General features: G+C 39.1%; 3 protein-coding genes and 1 non-coding gene across 4 annotated transcripts in view; 1 reads left to right on the forward strand and 3 right to left on the reverse strand.

Moving 5' to 3' along the window:
- Positions 1–1,535: 1,535 nt before the first annotated feature.
- On the forward strand, positions 1,536–1,661 carry LOC135488857 (U11 spliceosomal RNA). The gene has a single exon (XR_010447065.1). It is a non-coding gene; the product is annotated as a U11 spliceosomal RNA (small nuclear RNA).
- Positions 1,662–2,705: 1,044 nt separating this feature from the next.
- The window catches only part of LOC135487868 (early growth response protein 1-B-like), a 52,003-nt gene continuing 33,246 nt past the window's right edge, over positions 2,706–21,462 (reverse strand). Inside the window, exon 4 of the mRNA XM_064772023.1 lies at positions 2,706–4,565. Within this exon, the coding sequence (XP_064628093.1) occupies positions 4,215–4,565 (351 nt within the window). The 3' untranslated portion in view covers positions 2,706–4,214. The remainder of the gene's footprint in view (positions 4,566–21,462) is intronic.
- LOC135487667 (zinc finger protein 596-like) lies at positions 5,188–6,680 on the reverse strand. The gene is made up of 3 exons (XM_064771704.1): positions 6,106–6,680; positions 5,364–5,658; positions 5,188–5,304 (listed from the first exon to the last, which is right to left on the reverse strand). The coding sequence occupies exons 1-3, from the start codon at positions 6,297–6,299 to the stop codon at positions 5,188–5,190; spliced, it is 606 nt and encodes a 201-aa protein (XP_064627774.1). The 5' UTR covers positions 6,300–6,680.
- LOC135487669 (zinc finger protein 271-like) lies at positions 9,761–16,843 on the reverse strand. The gene is made up of 4 exons (XM_064771705.1): positions 16,589–16,843; positions 10,482–10,736; positions 10,205–10,215; positions 9,761–9,866 (listed from the first exon to the last, which is right to left on the reverse strand). The coding sequence occupies exons 1-4, from the start codon at positions 16,841–16,843 to the stop codon at positions 9,761–9,763; spliced, it is 627 nt and encodes a 208-aa protein (XP_064627775.1).

The raw sequence follows: 21,462 nt of genomic DNA on the forward strand, positions 1-21,462 counted from the left end.
TTATTTCTACTTTTTTACAATAATTCCCATCAATGGTATAAACAAAAGAAAAACAAATTTATAGACGGAACTTTAATAGTTCAAAAAGACATGTTACTGTTTACTAAAGAGGGTCTATTGGCAGGAGTAAGGGGGAAAACATATTTATCGGTGGACTCCCTTGACTATTAATTAAAGTACACAATTAGGAAATGGGTCCCTTTGAGCAGCAAAAGATAAATTACTTGTCCTAGCCTGAGTGCCAAGTCTACAATGAGATAGTAGAGTCACCTACCAGCAACTTTGTGGAACTTAATCTGGCCCACTTAACTCCTGCCTACAGTCACCCTTTAAGGAAAATGGTCATGATATTTTGTGTACATAAGTTTAACATTTCCAGATGAAAGCATCCCGATATACATGTAAAAGGCAGACTTTGGGCTGGGTTGTTTGTACGGTTTTGAATGAACATCCCATGAACCTCACTTTCTAAAAGAACCTTAATTACCCCAAAAACCGCCCATATTCTACCAGTTAGAACGGGAAACTTTCCAAGTAACATTCAATTGTCCTTGAGATATAGGCCTACGGTGGGGTATGGACTTCTCAACATAATTTGAAATATAACATAAAGAACGATGACAATTATTAGAAACACTGTTCTCAATTGAACGAGACAAGGAACTTTTTATTACACAATGATTATATAACACAAACAAAAACAACCATTTTGTTGTTCTGTATGAAAAGCAAACAAAAAACTTGTTCACTTAATTATTCACTACAATAGCAAGATATTTTTGTGTTTTTTTTAATAGAGAAAAAGAATTACAATCAACACTGTCTTCAAATGACTGCTAAACAAAAGCAGAATTTAATGGCTTTGAGTGAAATGAAAAGCAGGACTTCAAACTTATTCATGATGGCAAAATTCACATGGGAGGTGTGGGCCTTGTTTAATACTGAGAGGCAATTCTCTGAAATAAGAGGCCTGAAAAGATGAAGACAGCCTCTCTGATGGTTATACTCTGAAATAGAATTGTTCACCAGTCTTTATCATGGTTATGCAGGAACAACACTGAAAAATATCTGGCAGAATCGTTGACAGAACCTGAAAAACAAACACGTTATATGAACACATAAGGAAGAAAACAGAATTAATAGATTATGCAGGCTGAGATTAGCATGCATTTTCTGCCCGCAGGATTTTGAAATGCTGTCAGGGATGTCGTCAGCTTAAATGGCCTCTGAGTAGTTGATTGTTTGTGCACAGTGTGGCAGCACCACTAGAATTGAAAATTTATTGTTTGTGCACAGGGTGGCAGCACCGCTAGACTTGCAATTAGAACAACACAAAATAACTAATTAAAACACAGTTGAATTGAGAGAGAAAATCTACAAGAATTCTTTTCATTACCATAAGCCAAGAAATAAGGTAAAAAATCCACAAAACTTAGCAACAAGTCTGAGATAAAGATACCAATCATCAAGTGACAAAACCATATCACTTCAAGTAAAGCCACAACTACAAGAACAGGTGGAACTATCTCACTAATAAAAAGGGCCTTTGCTGTAATGGCACATCGCTTCGCAAGGAGTGGTGCGGAATCGAAAGCAAGAGATTTCGGAGGCATAATTTTTAGGCCCTGTGGCAGTTGGTGTCCACTTGACCTGACGCCACTCATATATCAACTAAGAATATGACTCGCGACTAAAACTGAGAGATCAAGAAAAGTCTTCTAGGAATGAGGAGACTTGTGAGCTTCAACCAACATCTTGTTCATTGAAAGTGACGGACAGTTCAAGCCCACACGACCTGACCAGATCTTCTTGGTGAGAGATAGCGACCTAGCAAGGGGAAGAACGGACGTGCGTAATGGCAATCTTCTTGGTGAGAGATAGCGACCTAGCAAGGGGAAGAACTGAAGTGCGTAATGGCAGAGTTCATACGGTGTGTGAAGAAGTTGCGCAAATGTTGTTGTGGTAAACATTGCACCGCTTATGTATCTAACAAAAATACATTAATTGAGTGAAAATGAGTCTGTAACAAGCCGATAGTATGTATAAGCATAGATGAGGCATGTGGACTCGACAGACATCGGTTTCCTCCTCGATGCCCAAGAACTGAAACAACAACACACAAGCAGATTCAATAAAACGAGCACTGAAGGCATTGCTGCAGATGCTTCCAAAAACCTTAATAAAATCTATCTGTACATAACCTTTATAATGCTTCCGCAGAACACTTATTTGACTGAACCTTAAAAGCCAAGGGGTCTCTCTATAGCCTGAATTTCTTTCCATTTCACTAAAACTGTCATGCCAGAGTCATCAATGGTAATTGTGGTGGTTCTTCATATGAAGCTTTAAAGGATCAATCTGAGTGAAGTCCTTCCCACAAATAGAGCACAGATATGGTTTCTCTCCTGTATGGACCCTAAAATGACGTTTCAGCTTGCTCTTCTCATTGAAACGTTTCCCACAACTTTCACAAACAAATGGCTTCTCTCCAGTATGCAGACGTAAATGGGCAGTAAAGTTACTTTTCTGCGCATATGTTTTACCACATAAGTCGCATACAAACTTTGTTCTCCTATAAACACCAAACTCATCACATCGTGTCTTCCTCCTAGGCCTCCTTCGCTTTGGGACACAGTCTTTATTTTCCCCATTATCAAACTGAAAAGATGCAATGATAAACTTTGTTAGTAACATCTAAGTTGAACTGCGCCTCCATTATCTGAGACCGGTGTAGGATTAAGCAATGACCAGACAGTCTTAAGGGAACAACATAGGCAGCAGCTAGGCAGGCAAGATAAAGTTACACAAAGTCGCCAATATGGGTCTCCCACATCTCACAGTACGTCAAAATGATTGACGCTTGTACGAGGAATATATTTAGTGCTGAATCTGACATGACCCAGGGCCCTTACTGCGTATATTCGTCACCTGAAGATGGCCAAATTAGCCCCTCTGCTCCTGTCTATAGTCCCCCTTTAAACCAACACCACTGAAACACATAAAAATACTACAAGACATGCAACACCCAAGAGAATCAATTTTGAAAAAATGTCTTCCACAGATGTTGCACATGTGACACATGTCTTGTAAGAATACCCATTATTGCCTTTAAATTGAGAAAAGGTTGTGCATGAAAGGGCCATAACAAAGGGCTGTAACAACTACATAGAACAAGTCAAAGCCTGCAAAACCTCGCTATCAACTATGGATCGCTTTCAACTCAAACTGCTTAAATGAAACCCTCACAACCTACGTACGAGTAATGTAGAGTGGTTTTTCTCTTTAATTCTTGTGAATAGGCTGAAAAAGATTGTCTTTGACATCAACGCAAATATCAGACTACAACACTATGGAGCCTGGGTAATCACTTCATGGATATTCACCTTATGCACTCTCAGGTGAGGTCTCTGATTAAAACCTCTCCAACAAACAGTACAAATATGGATTGGATCATTCTGTGATGATTCAGATTACCCTTGTTGGCAAAACTTTTCCGAGAGTATTTGAAATATCACAGTCATACGGTTTCTCTCCTGTGTGTGTCCGCATATTGAACTTTCAAGTTGGTGACCAATTTGTTGCAGATGTCGCAGAAGTACTTGGCCTTGTCTCCAATGCCTGTGTCTTCTTGAAACACACCACCACCACAAGGTTGACATTTCCTCCGCTTTGGGACACCCCTTGAATGCATCTCAACCCAATCGGCAAAAGATTCAATGAGACATTACGTTATCAAATTTTGATAATGCAATGGAAGGGTATATATGCAATTTCGTCATACATGTACACGGACTTGAGTCATACCGGTAGATCTTGCTGAAAATCTTCCCCACAGACCAGAAGAAAAGAGTTGTTGGCATTTCAAAAATAACAACTGATGTCATAATGAAGTGACTTCACGATAAAACGATGCCCATACAAGTAACCCAATATTTTTCAAAATGTTCTTCCAATGAAATGATAATCACCCAACAGAGAATAATCAACCTGAAGAGAACACAGCACCGAGACCAAATGCTTGTAATTCAAATGATAACACCCTATGTAAGGACCGATAGCAGCTGCGAGAGTCCAGACATAATCAACATCATATTCATACATTGACCAGAACAGCCATGTCCAAGTGACGTTATAGTCCCCAATTGTAGGAACTATACAACCAAAACAACAATCAGAATAAAAATCAAGCGTCTCCAAACTCACAAAACACATCACTACATCTTCATATGCACTACCATATGTGACCTTAAGGTACCATTGCGATTAAAAGCTTTCCCACAAATTGAACACACAAATGGTTTCTCTCCTGTATGGATCATCCTATGACGCTGCATAACAATCTTCTGGGAAAAACGCTTCCCGCAAAAATCACACATGTGTGGTTTCTCTTGTGCATGGGCCAGCAAATGGGCTGGCATGTTGTCGAAGTTTCTATTACAAATACTGCAGAAGTTCTCATCCCTCATACTGCCAAGTTTTGGATCATCTTCAATGTCTCGTATCTGACTTTCAGGCTGATTCCTCCCTCGGACTGAACTGTTGTCTTGTATTCTTCCGCTCCATATCTGAAGAGAATCAACAAAGAAGAGGTAAATACTTGGAACGCTTATTTCAAATATTGGGGATTATTGAAAAGTCCCGCATGAACGGAGGCTAAAAATACCGGTACAATATTTTTGGGCTGAACAAAACACATTCATGATTTTGGAAAGCCCAGGCTGAAAAGGCTTGGAAACAGCTATAAACACCAATAAGAATTAAAATAAAGACTGGTCTTTATCATTTCGCGATGGTGGTAATTAAGGACCTTTTGACTGAAACAAGGAATGCCCAGTTAGGAGCAGCAAAGTTATTCCTGTAGTAATATCAAACCTGTCAAATGGAAAAAACAACATAACATTTATATAGACCCATTAAGATTATGTATTAAAGTGGCAATTTCAGATGTACAATACAACCATGTGCATCCCGACTCTCATGTGTTTGTGTCACCACTATTGAGATCCACAAGCGATTTTTGGCGAGTGATCTCAAAATATTGCGGGTCAAGATGAACCATGCGTTGCCTAAGATGAGATGTCTGTGTGAATGCTTTGCATAAGTCACATTTACACGGTTTCTCTCCTGTGCAGGTCCAGATGTGCCGTGCTTCAATACTGGTCACCTCTTTTATAGTTCGTTTATGTATTAAAGTTGCAATTTCAGATGTACAACCATGTGCTGCCTCAGATGAGATGTCTGCGTGAATGCTTTGCTACATATGTCACATTTATATGGTTTTTCTCCTGTGTGGGTCCTTATGTGCTTCAATACTGGTCACCTCTTTTATAGTTCGTTTATTAAAGTTGCAATTTCAGATGTACAACCATGTGCTGCCTCAGATGAGATGTCTGCGTGAATGCTTTGCTACATATGTCACATTTATATGGTTTTTCTCCTGTGTGGGTCCTTATGTGCTTTCGTAAATCACACCTCTGATAAGCCGAATAACTGCAAAAATCACACTTGAAGGGGCGGTCCACCTGGTGGCTTCTTCTATGAACTCTCATCTCCGCATAATCAAGCGCACTATATCCACAAACCTGACACATCGTCGAATAATTCTTCCTGATTTTGGTCAAAGTTTCTATTGGTGATGTTGAGACACGCTGTAAATACATGAAGGATTAGAATTATCATTGGAGTTATTGTATTCTGACTATTAAGAACAATAGGAGGTAAAATATAGAGCCTGTAACTTCTTTTGATGAAGAGCCCAAAAATTCTGGAAATTACAAAGAAGAAAACTTAGTTATCATTAGATGGATCCTATTGGAAGAAAGTTAAGTCAAACTCCATCACGCCACTGGAGGACGTTATCCATTAAGAATCATGATGCCCCACAAATATTTCAGAAGAGTAGATACGCACAACACCTTGCTATGAAACATTTGCCCCATTTTCTGCCATATGAACTATCTATAAGTCACTTTAGTGTTCCACACACATAACCACAACTGCAGATTTCACAGGTATATGGTTTCTGTCCCGTATGGATCCGAAAATGAACTTGAACTACACTTCAGGTTCAAACAACAAAACAAGTTGCAAAAATCTTCCTGCTACGGAAAATTAGTTCTATTTTCTGACATATGAACAATCATGTGTCTTCTCAATGTTCCGCTCTGAGCAAAACCCTTCCCACAGATTTGACAGGCATGTGGTTTCTCTCCTGTGTGGATTCTCATATGAACTTTAAGTTCACTTCTGTACGAGCAGGACACACCACAAAGATCACACTCATAGGGTTTTTGCCCCATGTGTTTCTTCAAATGGGCTTGGAGGCTTTCCGGTCTTTGAGCAATCCATCCACAAAATTGGCATTTCAACTGACTTCTCTGGAGCGTCGCATCTTGTGTTGAGTTAATGAACTGTAAATACAGAAAAGTAATAAAATCATTAAAGTTTTGAAGTAATTATTTTTTTTAATTGGGGTCAAATCTGAAACAAACAGCACAAAAATCATCAACCTAAAAACAGTAATGTAATTCTTTTCAGTCTATTGCAGCATGCATCGATGACGCTCTGGACCAAAACACAGGTCGTTCAAAGTAAAATGATCAAAAACTAGAAAACGTCGCAATATTATCCAATTTTGGTCTGACTTGACATAGAAGATCCAATCCAAAATCCACGATTTGAGAGTGACAACGATTATTTTGTAATTTGATTACTCCATGACAAACTGATCGTCATTTGAAATGAGTTATCATGTGTATTTTCAAATTCTGGCTCTGAATAAATCCTTTCCCACATATCTTGCAAAGAAAGGGTTTCTCTCCAGTATGCGTTCGTCTGTGTCTGCTGTGGTCCCCCTTTTGCGCAAATGCTTTGTTGCAAAATTCACATTTATATGGACGTTCTTGTGTATGTTTCCTCATGTGGACTTTGAGACTACTTGGAGATTTTGATGATAGGTCACAAATAGGGCAGTAAAGTTTCCTAAAATCTGGTCTTGAACATCTATCTGGGAGTCTTGTAGGTTGCATGATCTGTAAATACAAAACAACTTGTCATTATTAGATGTTACATGATTATTACATTATTACATGATACTCAAGATATATGTCCATGCTCACACACAATTATTCAATAACTTTGTGTCGAGCAATTTGATTGGCCAACCGTTTATGATGGTGCGTCTGACGGATTTCCTGGCCCTTGATATCGGCGGTGAAAGGAGGAGACTTCAGGACTGATATTCACCGCCGATAATTCGGCATGACACAAGGGGATCTTTTCAAAGCTCTGAAATCTAAAATCTCTTGATTGCTACCATATCTAGAACCAATTCTCAACAGCATTCAGGCATTATGCCATCTTAATAACAGAAATAGTACTTTAGGCCAGATGACTTATATTGAAAACCTCTGGAGAAGGTATCATTGCATTGAGAGAAGGAAGGAAACCACACAATCGCAGAGCGTGCAGTGCTTATCAACTAACGTAAGAAACAGGCTGATGAACAATTGTCAACTGAACCATAACCTCAGATCCCTGGTGATGAAGACAGTTTTAAAATCGTTTTTAATCTACAATTTCACAATAACAACAAACCAAAAACTTGGCATAAATAACACAAACCCAGGCCAATGGAATAGATAAGGGGAAATCAAAAGACAAAATTACACCGATGGAGGCAAACAGCTCACTTCAAATGAACCAATGACTTCATATGTGCGCTCTGACTAAATCCTTTTCCACAAATTCTACAAGTGAATGGTCTCTCTCCTGTATGAATCCGTGTATGTCTCTTGAGATGACCTTTTTGTTTAAAATCGTTCCCGCATATTTAACACGTGAATGGACATGCTCCTGAACATGACCTTAAACCAATTTGCTGGATTCCTAGGGCAGACACTGGGAGGCCGGGGTAAAAGTGTGGTTGGTTCACTTCAGCTAATGTAATTTTTGTCTCCACTGGGTTCCAAGGGCCCAAAAATAACTGGAAGTACAAAAAGAAATCAGAAACCTCGTTGATTGTTTTAAAATGTTTCGGGTGAAAAGAAATTAAATCCCATGTTGATAACAGACAGTTGGCAACCTGAAAACTTCTCTTTGTGTTCTAGGAGAAGTTGAGTGGAATCAAAACATATCATTCATCACTGGAACATACCGTGACGGCTATCCTGAGCCGGCACCATGCAAGTTAGCTAGCGTGGTACTAGACACTGGTTCCAAAATCAGTATCAGGCCAAGAGTGAGGTAGTGCTACACAAAACTGACTCTTGAAGAGAAGACCCGAAAACACCACAGTACATCCTCCCTGAGGAAATCACTTCAAATGAACCAACATATGTGATCTCATGTTCCCACTCTGAGTAAATCCTTTACCACAAATTCTACATTTAAATGGTTTATCTCCTGTATGGATTCGCATGTGTTTTGTCAGACCACCATTCTGTGAGAATGTTTTGTTACAAATCACACATCTAAAGGGATGTCCTCCAGAAAGTGTTGGCATGCCGACTTGCTGATTTCTTAAAACATCAGTAGGTGGATATCCATGGGCTGGAAACTGTGTTTGATGCACCTCTGCTGATGCTATTGACTTTGGTGGACCACGAGTGCCCCTCACAAACTGGAAGTACAAAAATAATTTCTCTGATCAGATACGTGCCACGTTGATATGAATAGTAAGAAGTTGCAGGTCGGAAACAAGCAAGACTCTGGATGACATCTACATGATCTACAATGCTACAAATTGTATGAATAAAACATTCTAGGAATATGATAGACCAATACAAGTAGTCTACAGAAATGTTATCAACGACTCATCCTTGATATGATCACTTCATATGAACCAGCATGTGTGACTTAACATGGCCACTCTGAGTAAATCCTTTTCCACAGATTCTACATTTGAATGGTTTCTCTCCCGTGTGGATCCTCAGATGCTTGGTGAGACCACTGTTCTGTGTGAAGGTTTTGCTGCAAATCAGACATCTATAGGGATACCCTCCAATATGGGAATTCATACTGTCAGGAATCTGATGCTCGTTCAAGTTAGACAATGCCACAGCGCTTTGAGTGCCCCACATGAACTGAAAGTACAAGAAAGATATTTCTCTGACAAGATATTTTCCAGATCAATTTTTTAAAGTTGTTAAGGGTTGGGTTAATCAAAATTGCATGTTGCCCAGTCTGGGACTGAAAACATCACGTGGAATACCTCAGTCCAATTTCTTATACTATAATACAACTGCAGCTCCAAAGGATATTGCAATCAAGTCGAAGTTGTAGCACCTGATCTGCAGTTTACCGAGACACACCAATAACCATCAAGAATTGAAGAGAAAACCTCAGAATATATATAATCAGCCGATGACAGTCACTGGGACTATGGTAATGTGCAAGAAAAAATAGTGAAACAGTCTACCGCCCAAGAAAAACACAAGAGAAGAAGGCATATGAATACTGATGGTGGTTTTATAAAGCGCTTTTTCACTGACCAGGGTCTGTATCAAAGCGTTCAGGGCCATTCACACTATTGCTATAATAGGTCTCCATACTCAGGGGTATCAGTGGCAGCCGTCATTTCAGCTCTCACCTGAACTTGACCAGGGAAGAAGGGGACCAGACAGAGGTTAAAACCCACAACCCTTCGAAATCAGACAACTAGCCAGTAAGCCACGGGACCACCCTCCATACAACATTGCATTTTTGCATGACCTAAAACTGAGCCCAAGCTAGGTTCTGACATGAATTTACATGTGTCCTTTCAGGCTCGAACTCTGAGACTAGCCTTCTGGGAAAAGCCCCTCCCACAAATGTTACAAACATATGGTTTCTCTCCTGTATGGATACGAACGTGCTTCTTCAAATCACTTTGACGCGGCCAAGATTTTCGTCAAAATATACATTTATATGGACATTCTCCTGTATGTTTCCTCATGTGGACATTAAGGTTGGAGTTATTGAAAACCACAACTGACTAGATACAGTCAGGGGCATTCTGATTCTTGCATCATGGGTTCTCCCTTGGGACGAAAACTGCAAATAGAAAAAAGATCTTGCTCTCTTAAGTTACAGTGGATATACAGTTCTTGTCAACCATACTGGCCTCCGTAGCCTTCATAGGCAACCAGTCCAGAAGAATGAAAGAACTGAAACCTTCAAGGAACAGTATAGGACCACCTTTGAGTTGAAACTCCCCATAACCAACCTAATCCCCAGCTATGAGCAAAAGGCATGCTGAAGACGGAAGCATCTGGCCAATTTGTGCATAACTGCGCCGCTATATGCAAAATAACTGATACTGAGAATGCAGAAGATGAAAATTTTTCAAATACATTTGTAATTTGGTACCACCTCATAATGCCCGCATAGTACCAATTACTTGGCCCACACAATAATCCTTGGCCAGCCAGAAATGGGGGTGGCGATTCATTTTATGATAGCTCGAAGATATAGTGAATCTATTTTTTTAGATGCCTAATTACATGTTTTATCAATGATGAACTCTGAGAGAAGCCTCGTCCACAAAATTTACAGATATATGGTTTCTCGCCTGTATGAATACGCAAATGTTTCGTAAGATCACCCTTTTGTGAACACCTTTTATTACAAATTTCACATATATATTGGCGTTTTCTTGAATTTGACCCCAGGATTCTTGAAATAGGACATTGCGGTTTGTTCACATCAGTGGCTGCTATTCTTGACTCCACTGGATGCCTAGTCCGCAATGATAACAACTGCAAATACAAAAAACAAGGTCATCTTAGGCCAAATCTACTTTATTATAATTTTAATGGAACACTTGGCAGTGAATCAAAAATCTGAAAATGAAATAAAATTACTTTTAATTTTGAATTCTTGGAGAAAATGTGTTCCACGACTTTTAGTAAACAAGTGCTTGAGTGAGAATGTGCATGTGAAGTTGTTACGGTATACTACATGTCCATTCGGGTAAAGCCAAGTGAAGCAGAAAATGGCTATTCACAAAGTAACAATCAAAACATCATTTTTTCCAAGAACTACGAATGCCATAAGGGCGCCATTAACGATTCGTTTCATGGAGAGATAATTTTCAAACTAGAATTGTCAGTTGAGTCTTGCCAGACTCTGGAGTCTCCGGCTATAGGGGGGGGGGTGGTGCTGTTCAATTCTTTACATGTATTGCTCAGTGTATTTCCATACGCATCTTCCACCGGGGACGATGTTGATCAAGGAATTCCCCGGGGTATCAACACCCTGCCATCTGACGGTGGCCAGCGGTACCAGGCTATGATGTTCAGCTATGATTTGTGGCGAAATAACTGATCAAATAGCGGTATCAAAATAAGGGCTGATCGAGTTTCAATACTAGGCGCAGAAATATTACAATACGAGACAATCGGAAGCAAGGGAAAGAACACTTTCAGAATAATTTCCTTTATTGGTATTGCTGTAAGCGGCGAGTTCCGTGAGGTTTGTTCTATGCCGTTTCACATGCATACCTCTGTGTATTTTCATACGGGACATCATATTGGAATCCAGACTGTTCAGTTCGCGGACAAGGTTGAATCTAGCTACCATTTGCAGTGCATTCCACGTCCACCTGGGACGAGTATGCCGGAATAATTTTTTGGGGAGAAGAATCGCTACTAATATAGATGTTCCAGCTCAAAGCTGGAGATTAACAAGATTTTGTTTCTCAATGATGTTATCAATGAGTAGCCATATGAGCTGCCAAGGAATCAAAAGAAGGAAACATCGCTCCACAAGACCGACAACAGAAACTTTGGTCGTTTCCGTCAAGAACGATATGAGTGATGACATGCCGCTTTAGGTCGCCGTTCGATTTGAATGTTTTTGCACAAAGATCACATCTGAATGGACGTTCACCCGTATGGCGTCTCATGTGGATTTTAAAGTTTGCTCGGTGCTTGGAAAGGGCACCGCAGATGGGACACTTCAGGTGTGGCAGTGATTCTCTGTTGCAGTCTAAGGTGTACGGAGTCTGCAAGATAAAAAAAAACAATCGCCACTTAAGATTTTTTTGTTAAGTTAATTGTCAATACCAATGGGATTTAAAGACCAAGTACTATGATGAAAATACATCAAACAATTAGAAAATGAGATAATTGGAAGAAAATATGATGTCACAGGAAGCTAACTATTTTAACACATACACAGGCCTCCATTTACACACTGCAAGCAATTCACAACTAAATCCTGTTAATTCAAAGTAATGGCAATAATGTAGATGTCGTTAGTCCCAAAAGATAAATTGAAATTAGGAAAGGAGTTCCATTAAGAAAGCACATGAACATCATTATTTCAAATGGACAATCATTTGAACTTTCAAATGAGAGTTCTGTGAAAAAGATTTGCCACAAAGTCTACAGGTGTATGGTCTCTCTCCTGTATGGATACGTGAATGTTTCTTGAGGTCACCATTAGAAATGAACTCTTTAAGACATATTCCACATTTAAATGGTCTTTCCCCGGTGTGTTTCCTCATGTGGATTTCAAGATTTGAACGATGTTGAGAGAAGGCACCACAGATCTGACACTGCAAGGGATGTGAAGTCGGATCGCTAGTTCTACAGGGCAAGTACAGACCACTGTGCTTGATCTGTAAATAAAAACACGGGATATTTCAGTTTTAGATGAAGTTTTGCAAAAATTGATTCAGGGCATGCAAAAGGCCACCCATCTTATTTAAACAGAAGCCTGTTAATTTTGAACTGAAAAGCAAAGACTGAAGAGTGATTACAATTTTGTCAGGTCATCACCCTCAATGTTTAGGAATCATTTTGGCTTGACTACGATCTAGCAAGTCAGGTAAACATAAACACGCTCACTCAGGACTCTCTTTATTATTGACAAAAAGACCGCTATGTCCTTCCCAGGGGAGGTGGTGTGATGCTTTAGTCATATTGCCAACAGTCACTGCATATATTCATGGGCCAGGTAGAATTAGCGAAATAAGCGGAATGAGCTGATTCTGGGCCTCAATCGCCTGGAAAAGCCAGTATTTGTCCCGATGATCGTCGCCATGCCTGAACTCTGAAGACGATAGGAGGTACGGTAATACAGCGCTGTGCACGGCTGACGACTGAACTAAACTGTCCCTACAGACCAGTTTTCATGCCATCATTGCGAGTCATGACTGTAAAAAGAGATTTTCAAATAATCTTTGTGGCGTAATGAACAAATTAAAACTTAATGAATTCATGAAGTTCCATTTTGTTTGAAATCACATCATATTTTGTACAGAATCCGCTCATTCCGCTAATTCTACATGGCCATATTCATATTACTCTGCATATATGACTTTTAGGAGGCAACGCCTACACGTCAACAGATCACAAGATATGCTGATACATGTAACGTCAACTTGGACGCTTGCTGGCACTTGAACCCATTGAAATGGAACCATCTCTAAACGTACCTGTACATTTAAGGCCTGGTTGATATCATATCAAAGCATATTGAGAAAATACTGGGCAGGTACTAAATTTACAGCGTTTCTGTATAGAGGGCAGATCTTATATCAACCTGAGGAAATCACAGGGTAAATGTTCGCTTCCCCAGCCCTGCACACAACACACCCCCCCCCCCCCCCCCCCGTCGAGACATTCGCCCCCATTTGGATTAGCCACTACCTTATATGAAGACAGTTTCAGTTGCATTCTGCAAACTGATCTCTATCGAGGTACTCTGCAACAATACATTCTCAATGGCCACCAGGAATTCCTGGGACTCCTCCTTTAAACACTTGAACACACGATAAGTGTCCATTTGCTCAAAGTTTCCTATTAGCAAAAAACACAAAATAACAATAATACTCATATTCTTCTAATTAAAACTTTATTCAATAAATGTGCTATATATTATAGTCTTTAATTAATTATCTTTTGAACATGATATCTGGTGAAATTCACAGAAAAGTCAGAAACCAATGTCACAAAACCTCCACGTCGAGTAAAAACTTGCTAAAATGACCATCACAACAGTCTTATTTTGACCAATTGTTTTGAAAATAACAAAACTCATGTACACGTCTTTACAACACAATCATTCTTTTTCTGCGTTTGTACCAGAATAAAAAGTCTAAAATGTGAACCATGGTATCCTAATTACGAAGTACAAAGTACATAGTGCCACATCTTTTGGCTTTAAAAAACAGTACATCACAACAGTCTTATTTTGACCAATTGTTTTGAAAATAACCAAAACTCATGTACATGTCTTTACAACACAATCATTCTTTTTCTGAGTTTGTACCAGAATAAAAAGTCTAAAATGTGAACCATGGTATCCTAATTACGAAGTACAAAGTACATAGTGCCACATCTTTGGCTTTAAAAAACAGTACATCACAACAGTCTTATTTTGACCAATTGTTTTGAAAATAACAAAACTCATGTACATGTCTTTACAACACAATCATTCTTTTTCTGAGTTTGTACCAGAATAAAAAGTCTAAAATGTGAACCATGGTATCCTAATTACGAAGTACAAAGTACATAGTGCCACATCTTTTGGCTTTAAAAAACAGTACATCACAACAGTCTTATTTTGACCAATTGTTTTGAAAATAACAAAACTCATGTACATGTCCTTACAACGCAATCATTCTTTTTCTGAGTTTGTACCAGAATAAAAAGTCTAAAATGTGAACCATGGTATCCTAATTACGAAGTACAAAGTACATAGTGCCACATCTTTGGCTTTAAAAAACAGTACATCACAACAGTCTTATTTTGATCAATTGTTTTGAAAATAACAAAACTCATGTACATGTCTTTACAACACAATCATTCTTTTTCTGAGTTTGTACCAGAATAAAAAGTCTAAAATGTGAACCATGGTATCCTAATTACAAAGTACAAAGTACATAGTGCCACATCTTTTGGCTTTAAAAAACAGTACATCACAACAGTCTTATTTTGACCAATTGTTTTGAAAATAACAAAACTCATGTACATGTCTTTACAACACAATCATTCTTTTTCTGAGTTTGTACCAGAATAAAAAGTCTAAAATGTGAACCATGGTATCCTAATTACGAAGTACAAAGTACATAGTGCCACATCTTTTGGCTTTAAAAAACAGTACATCACAACAGTCTTATTTTGACCAATTGTTTTGAAAATAACAAAACTCATGTACATGTCTTTACAACACAATCATTCTTTTTCTGAGTTTGTACCAGAATAAAAAGTCTAAAATGTGAACCATGGTATCCTAATTACGAAGTACAAAGTACATAGTGCCACATCTTTTGGCTTTAAAAAACAGTACAAGTATTTTATGCAACACATGAGAAATACACCTATTGATATATCGAATATGACAGAAGTGATTGAGGAACACATTGCCAGAACTGAATTACATTTAACCAGAAAGTGACTGAATTGTCATCAAAACATACTTCTCCAAATACTACAAACCAACATGAAACAAAACAATGCCAAAGCCACTGGTTTTGAGAACAATGCCTAATTAAGATAAAAAAATATGTCTTTATCTTCTCGATCTCCAAAAGAAATACTTCATATCAAACCTATTTTGTGGAAAATTTCGTATGAATTACATGATGTGCCTTCACTTGACTATTCAAGGAAATTTTCTCCCACAAATATGACATGCATAGGGATTCTCCCCCGCATGGACCCTCATATGCCGCTTCAAATCATGATTCTTAATGAAGCTTTCTGAGCGAACACTGTATGGATTCACTTATGAATTTCTAAAAACTGAGGAGTCATAACACAACGTCCACATGTAGAGCATTGCCATAATCCCTTCAAAGGCTTTTCATGAATCTGGAAAATACAACCACAGAAGATCAGTACACATGTATGCTTTCTCTCACTTTACGAAGTTTTGCATTATGAAAAGTACCTGTAAGAGCCAATACTACGTGCACCTTTTTCATAATTTGCAAATACACCAGCAATTACAAAAACAAACTTTCTGCGAATAATAAGAGCTGTAATCAATAAAAGACAAGACAATCAGTTCCCCATTTATTTTTCATGAATTTCAAGTTTACCGGTACAAATTTATGGGATTTGTCACCAATTTACCAAATGTCATTACGAATCAAATATCACGAGTCAAAACACTGTGACTCTTCATGCAACTCCTCCTTGAGAATGTTTTCCAACAAATTTTACATGGCTTCTCTCCTGTATGGACCATCAGATGACGTGTCGAATCTCCATTTGTCTGAAATGTCCACTTGCAGCGCGAACACTCAAATGGGTGCTCTCCTGTATGTGTTCGCATACGAGTTACAAAATGCGAAGGTACTCGGGAGATCAGACCACAAGTCGGACACAGCAGTCGATTTTTCTTAGATGTTTTAGATTTCTGCAAAATATACGATACTCAAATCAAACATGTCACTCTCACTTCTAGGTCAAGTCTGTTAAAGAATCCATTAGTGTCTTCAACATCTTGTCCATCTACAAAATGCTAAAACTTCAGATTATCTCCGAGTATTCTTATAAACTTATTCATGAGGAAGCCACTGATAAAACGAAATCTAGGCACAACAATGTCTTGAATCTAATTCCTGTTTTTACACGTCAAGCTTGAAATGAGTTACCCGATGGCTCTTCATGTTACCGTTCTGGGCAAATCTCCTCCCACAAATATCACACGCAAATGGTTTCTCTCCTGTATGAACCCTCTTATGCCGCTTCAAATAATCCTTTTTCAAAAATACTTTAGCACAAATATCACATGCAAATGGTTTCTCTCCTGTATGAACCTTCTTATGTCGCCTCAAGTCGTCCTTTTCGGAAAATCCTTCAGCACTGTTATCAGATTCGTATGGTTTCTTTCCCCGGTGGACCGACATATGACAAGTTAGATCAGCCCTTACTTTGAATCTCTCCGTACAAAGCAAACAGCGAAACATGTGCTTTTCATGAATCCGACTATGATTGGCAAGTGCTGCAGGGGTCCCAGTAACCAAACCGCAGGTGGGACACTGATTTTTGGCTTTTTTATGTGATTTTTCAATCTACAAAATACAAAATGCTAAAGTCAGTTTAGTGAGTGCATGCAAAATCATTTTAACTTGACTACTTGTAGGGCATTGTGATTACCTTTTTACAATGTGCAATTTTGGGCACATTTACAAAATCTGTAAAATATAAAGTTCGCAAATCAGCTGTGTGAAATTGGATATTTCTGTGTTCAGTTCGTCAATGAAGAGAAACATGTCATGATAGCAATGGCTGCTTTAACGACCAAGACCTGTATCAAAGAGCTTCCAATACAGGTACAAATGTCTCCAGAGGACCTCGAGGTATCAAGTATGGCTGCCTTCGGCATGTATTCAGTGCTCACTTAAGTTCAGCCTGAGGAAGACCAAGCAGCAACCAGACCAAGTTCAAACCACTGATAATTTGACTAAGAGTCGAAACACCTTTTAGCACACAACTGTCCCGGACTAAGGCTAGGATCTGCTGGACATCTTCAGTTCAATGCCCCAAGGTTTATATGAGTGAGCTGATGGCTTTTCATGTTAGTTTTTAGGGAAAATCTCCTCCCACAAATATCACAAGCATATGGTTTCTCTCCTGTATGGACCCTCATATGCCGCAAAAACTCAGAATTGAAATGAAATTCCTTTGGGCACATGGAACATTTGAAGGCCTTCCTCTTCAGGGCTACCTTATACATCTGCAAGATATGAAGATTACAAAGTCAGTTCTTTATTACATATTTTTCTTGAGTTTTTCCAATGGACCTTCAAGCTGAAAAGATGCCTGTAAAGCAAATCTTGGAATTGGAAGACAACCCACATACCAGTAACACATACCTAACACCAGCTCAAGCTAAAGCAAATCTGCTACATTAACAACAACATTGATAAGAAACCTCAGTCATAAACATACACCCGTCTATTTCTCTCCATTTTGCCCATTTTGGTGTGATGGGTTACGAAAAGCCAAGCCTGATATGATTCTATAACAGTCTGCCGTCTCCGGTCAAAACTCAAGTAGTCTGAAAAGTCTGCTTTCTCTAGTCAAATATCAAATGAGTCAACTGATGAGTCTTCATGTTATACTCTTATGTGAAAATCTCTTTTTACAACTGTTACATTCGTACGGTTTCTCTCCTGTGTGGATACAAAGATGCCGCGTTAAGTCCTGTTTTGCATTAAATCCTCTACGACAAATCGAACATTCAAATGGTTTCTCTCCAGAATGGGTCCGCATGCGAGTGGTGAAATTATCAAAAGTCCTTGAAACAACACCGTAGGTAGGACACTGATGCAAGTCCCACAGAAACTGCCTGTTTACCATGAAGGTTTTATAGAAGATCTCGAAGATTCAACAATGATACTGGTTTCAGTTCTTATTTTTTGAAATGCCTGTTTTATCAATATGTTGAATGTAGGAGGTATACATGTAGATTTTATGAAATCGCAACAATATCACCATCTATCGTCTTCTAACCTGAAGCTGCCATCTCTCACCCACTACCAAGTTCAGCTGGTGCCTAACATATCATGAATACGAGAAAAATATGCAAGAATTGTCAAGCCCTTCTCACTTCAAGGTCGTGATTTGTATGTGTATTGAGACTACCCTTGACATCCTCACTATAAATCCATCTCCATATGTGTAATCTGATGTGTATTGAGACTACTCTTGACAGAAAATACTTTTCCACAAATTCCACATTCATATGGTTTCTCTCCTGTATGGACCCTCATGTGTCTGCTCAATTCCCAATTTGCCATAAATCCTTTCTTACAGACTGAACACAGATAGGGGTGTTCTCCAGAATGTATCCGCAAACGGGCTGTAAGGTTTGCCAGAGTCTTTGTCAAAATACCACATACAGGCCACTGTAATCGCTTACGAGAAATCTGCAAGATATAAGAATATTGAAGTCAGTGGTGTGATTTCCTGAATCTATAATTTTTTTGATGAAGAGTTTGACTTTACAACAAATAACCGTTATGAACATGATAGATCCAGTTGTAGGCCTCTCTACTGTCCCTTTAGGTTAAGATTCATGTGAGTAATCTGATGTGACTTCATGTTGCTTTTGACAGCAAACCTTTTCCCACAAACATCACAAGAATATGGTTTCTCTCCTGTATGAACACACATATGTCGAGTTAACTGCCACTTATCACGAAATCCTTTACTGCATATTGAACATGGAAATGGTCTTTCTCTAGTATGAGTTCAAATATGCGCTGTAAGCGTTGCAAGAGATGTTGAAGGAATACCAAATGACGGACATTGCAACTGTTCCTGCATCGATAAAGCTTTTGTATTAGAAATCTGCAAGATATGAAAATATTGAAGTGAGAGGTGTGATATCCTGAATCAATTATTGTAATGTTCTTGTGGGGATTGCAGATTGAACAAAATATGGACATTGTTTAGAATGAATCATAGATATTCCTTAGTCATTGAAGAGCTATGAGTATTCTGGAAGATACAAAGGTTAAGAAGTCAGTGGCGTTATTTCCTGAATCTATCAGGCATATGACATAATATGTACATGTTCCTCTGTGCTGTGTGTGGCACATTTTTATCGAGGTTTTAAGTGACCTATTGGTAGTGGATTCACCGTAATCCTGGTTAAGTAAGCTTTAGTTGTGTTGAGCCATCATTATAGCTCCCAGTTCATGCTTTATATGGGTATTTTGGGCTACAGGTCATGCCCAAGTTTTAGTTCTGGAGTTGAAGTAGTTTGAAATGCTTAGCTCAGGTGGCAGCACCTGACGGTCCGTGTCGCATCTTCATTCCATGTTCAGGGTTCATACATGTTTGTCTTATGTATGGGCCGTGAAAACCGCAAAAAAGCGGTCATGCCTCAAATAGACGTCTTCACATGTTTTTGTGAAAGAGGACGTCGAGGAACGCGGTCGTATAAAAAAAACAGACGTTGGGTGGCGCTCGCACAAACTTCCCTCGCATGTTTTTGTGAAAGAGGACGTCGAAGAACGCGGTCGTATATAAAAACAGACGTTGGGTGGTGCTCGCACAAACTTCCCTCCCATGTTTTTGTGAAAGAGGACGTCGAAGAATGCGGTCATATAAAAAAACAGACGTTGGGTGGCGCACGCGCAAACTTCCCTCACATGTTTTTGTGAAAGAGGACGTCGAAGAATGCGGTCATATAAAAAAACAGACGTTGGGTGGTGCTCGAGACGGGTCATCCTATTTAGCATCCAGTGGCGACCAGTGGCGTCCAACGCGAAATAATAGGGTGCATATGGTTAAAAATGTTTTCAAGCTCCTAAAACACTTTCAATAAACAAGATTTAGAAGTTTGGTGGAGTTTGCAAACCTAGTTTTTGAATAATCATCACCAGAAAACGATCTTAGTATGCCAACCTGATGCCAGATCCCGATTCAGCTTTTTCTATAAACCCAAGGAACGGCAGCTAAAACAAACATGGCGTCCAGTACTTTTGCTGGACGCATACTAAGATCGTTTTCTGGTGATAATTATTCAAAAACTAGGTTTGCAAACTCCACCAAACTTCTAAATCTTGTTTATTGAAAGTGTTTCAGGAGCTTGAAAACATTTTTAACCATATACACCCTATTATTTCGCATTGGACGCCACTGGTCGCCACTGGACGCTAAATAGGATGACCCGTCTCGAGCGCCACCCAAAGTCTGTTTTTTTATACGACCGCGTTCTTCGACGTCCTCTTTCACAAAAACATGTGAGGGAAGTTTGCGCGAGCGCCACCCAACGTCTGTTTTTTCATATGACCGCGTTCTTCGACGTCCTCTTTCACAAAAACATGCGAGGGAAGTTTGCGCGAGCGCCACCCAACGTCTGTTTTTTTTATACGACCGCGTTCTTCGACGTCCTCTTTCACAAAAACATGTGAAGACGTCTATTTGAGGCACGACCGCTTTTTGCGGTTTTCACGGCCCATACTTATGTTCCCCAAACTTTATGTATTTCAGTTAAAACCGCATCGTCATCATCGTTCAATACAAGATATTACTACTAGAGGAGCATCAGTTTTTTTGTTGGAATGATTCGAAGTTGGTCGTAAGAGTCAGGAACCACAAGGCCCAGTGAAAGTGAGATCACAATGTAGTTACATAAGAAATCTGCAAAATACAAAGACATTTAAGTCAGTGAGCGGCTGTGATTTTCAGAAATGCAAAACTGAAAATGAATGAACACAAAACATCAAATATACTTGAAGACCCCAACTTTCCTGTGGGTCAACTGCATACTGCATACACAGCATAGTATTAATAATCACTATTCCTACAAGTCATGTTTCACATGCATCAATTGAAGTGTCTTCATGTGTCCTCTCTGAGTAAATCTTTTCCCAATCGGATATGACCCTCCAGGTAAACTTCACGAGAGAAAATCTGAGAAAATTGTGCAAACAAGTCAAGTTTCAACAGAGCAATGTGTCTTCATGTTGCCTTTCACAGAAATGTTGTGAATTTTACTCCAGTTTCATAC

Source organism: Lineus longissimus, chromosome 5, assembly GCF_910592395.1.
Source record: "Lineus longissimus chromosome 5, tnLinLong1.2, whole genome shotgun sequence".
Lineage (NCBI taxonomy): Eukaryota > Metazoa > Nemertea > Pilidiophora > Heteronemertea > Lineidae > Lineus > Lineus longissimus.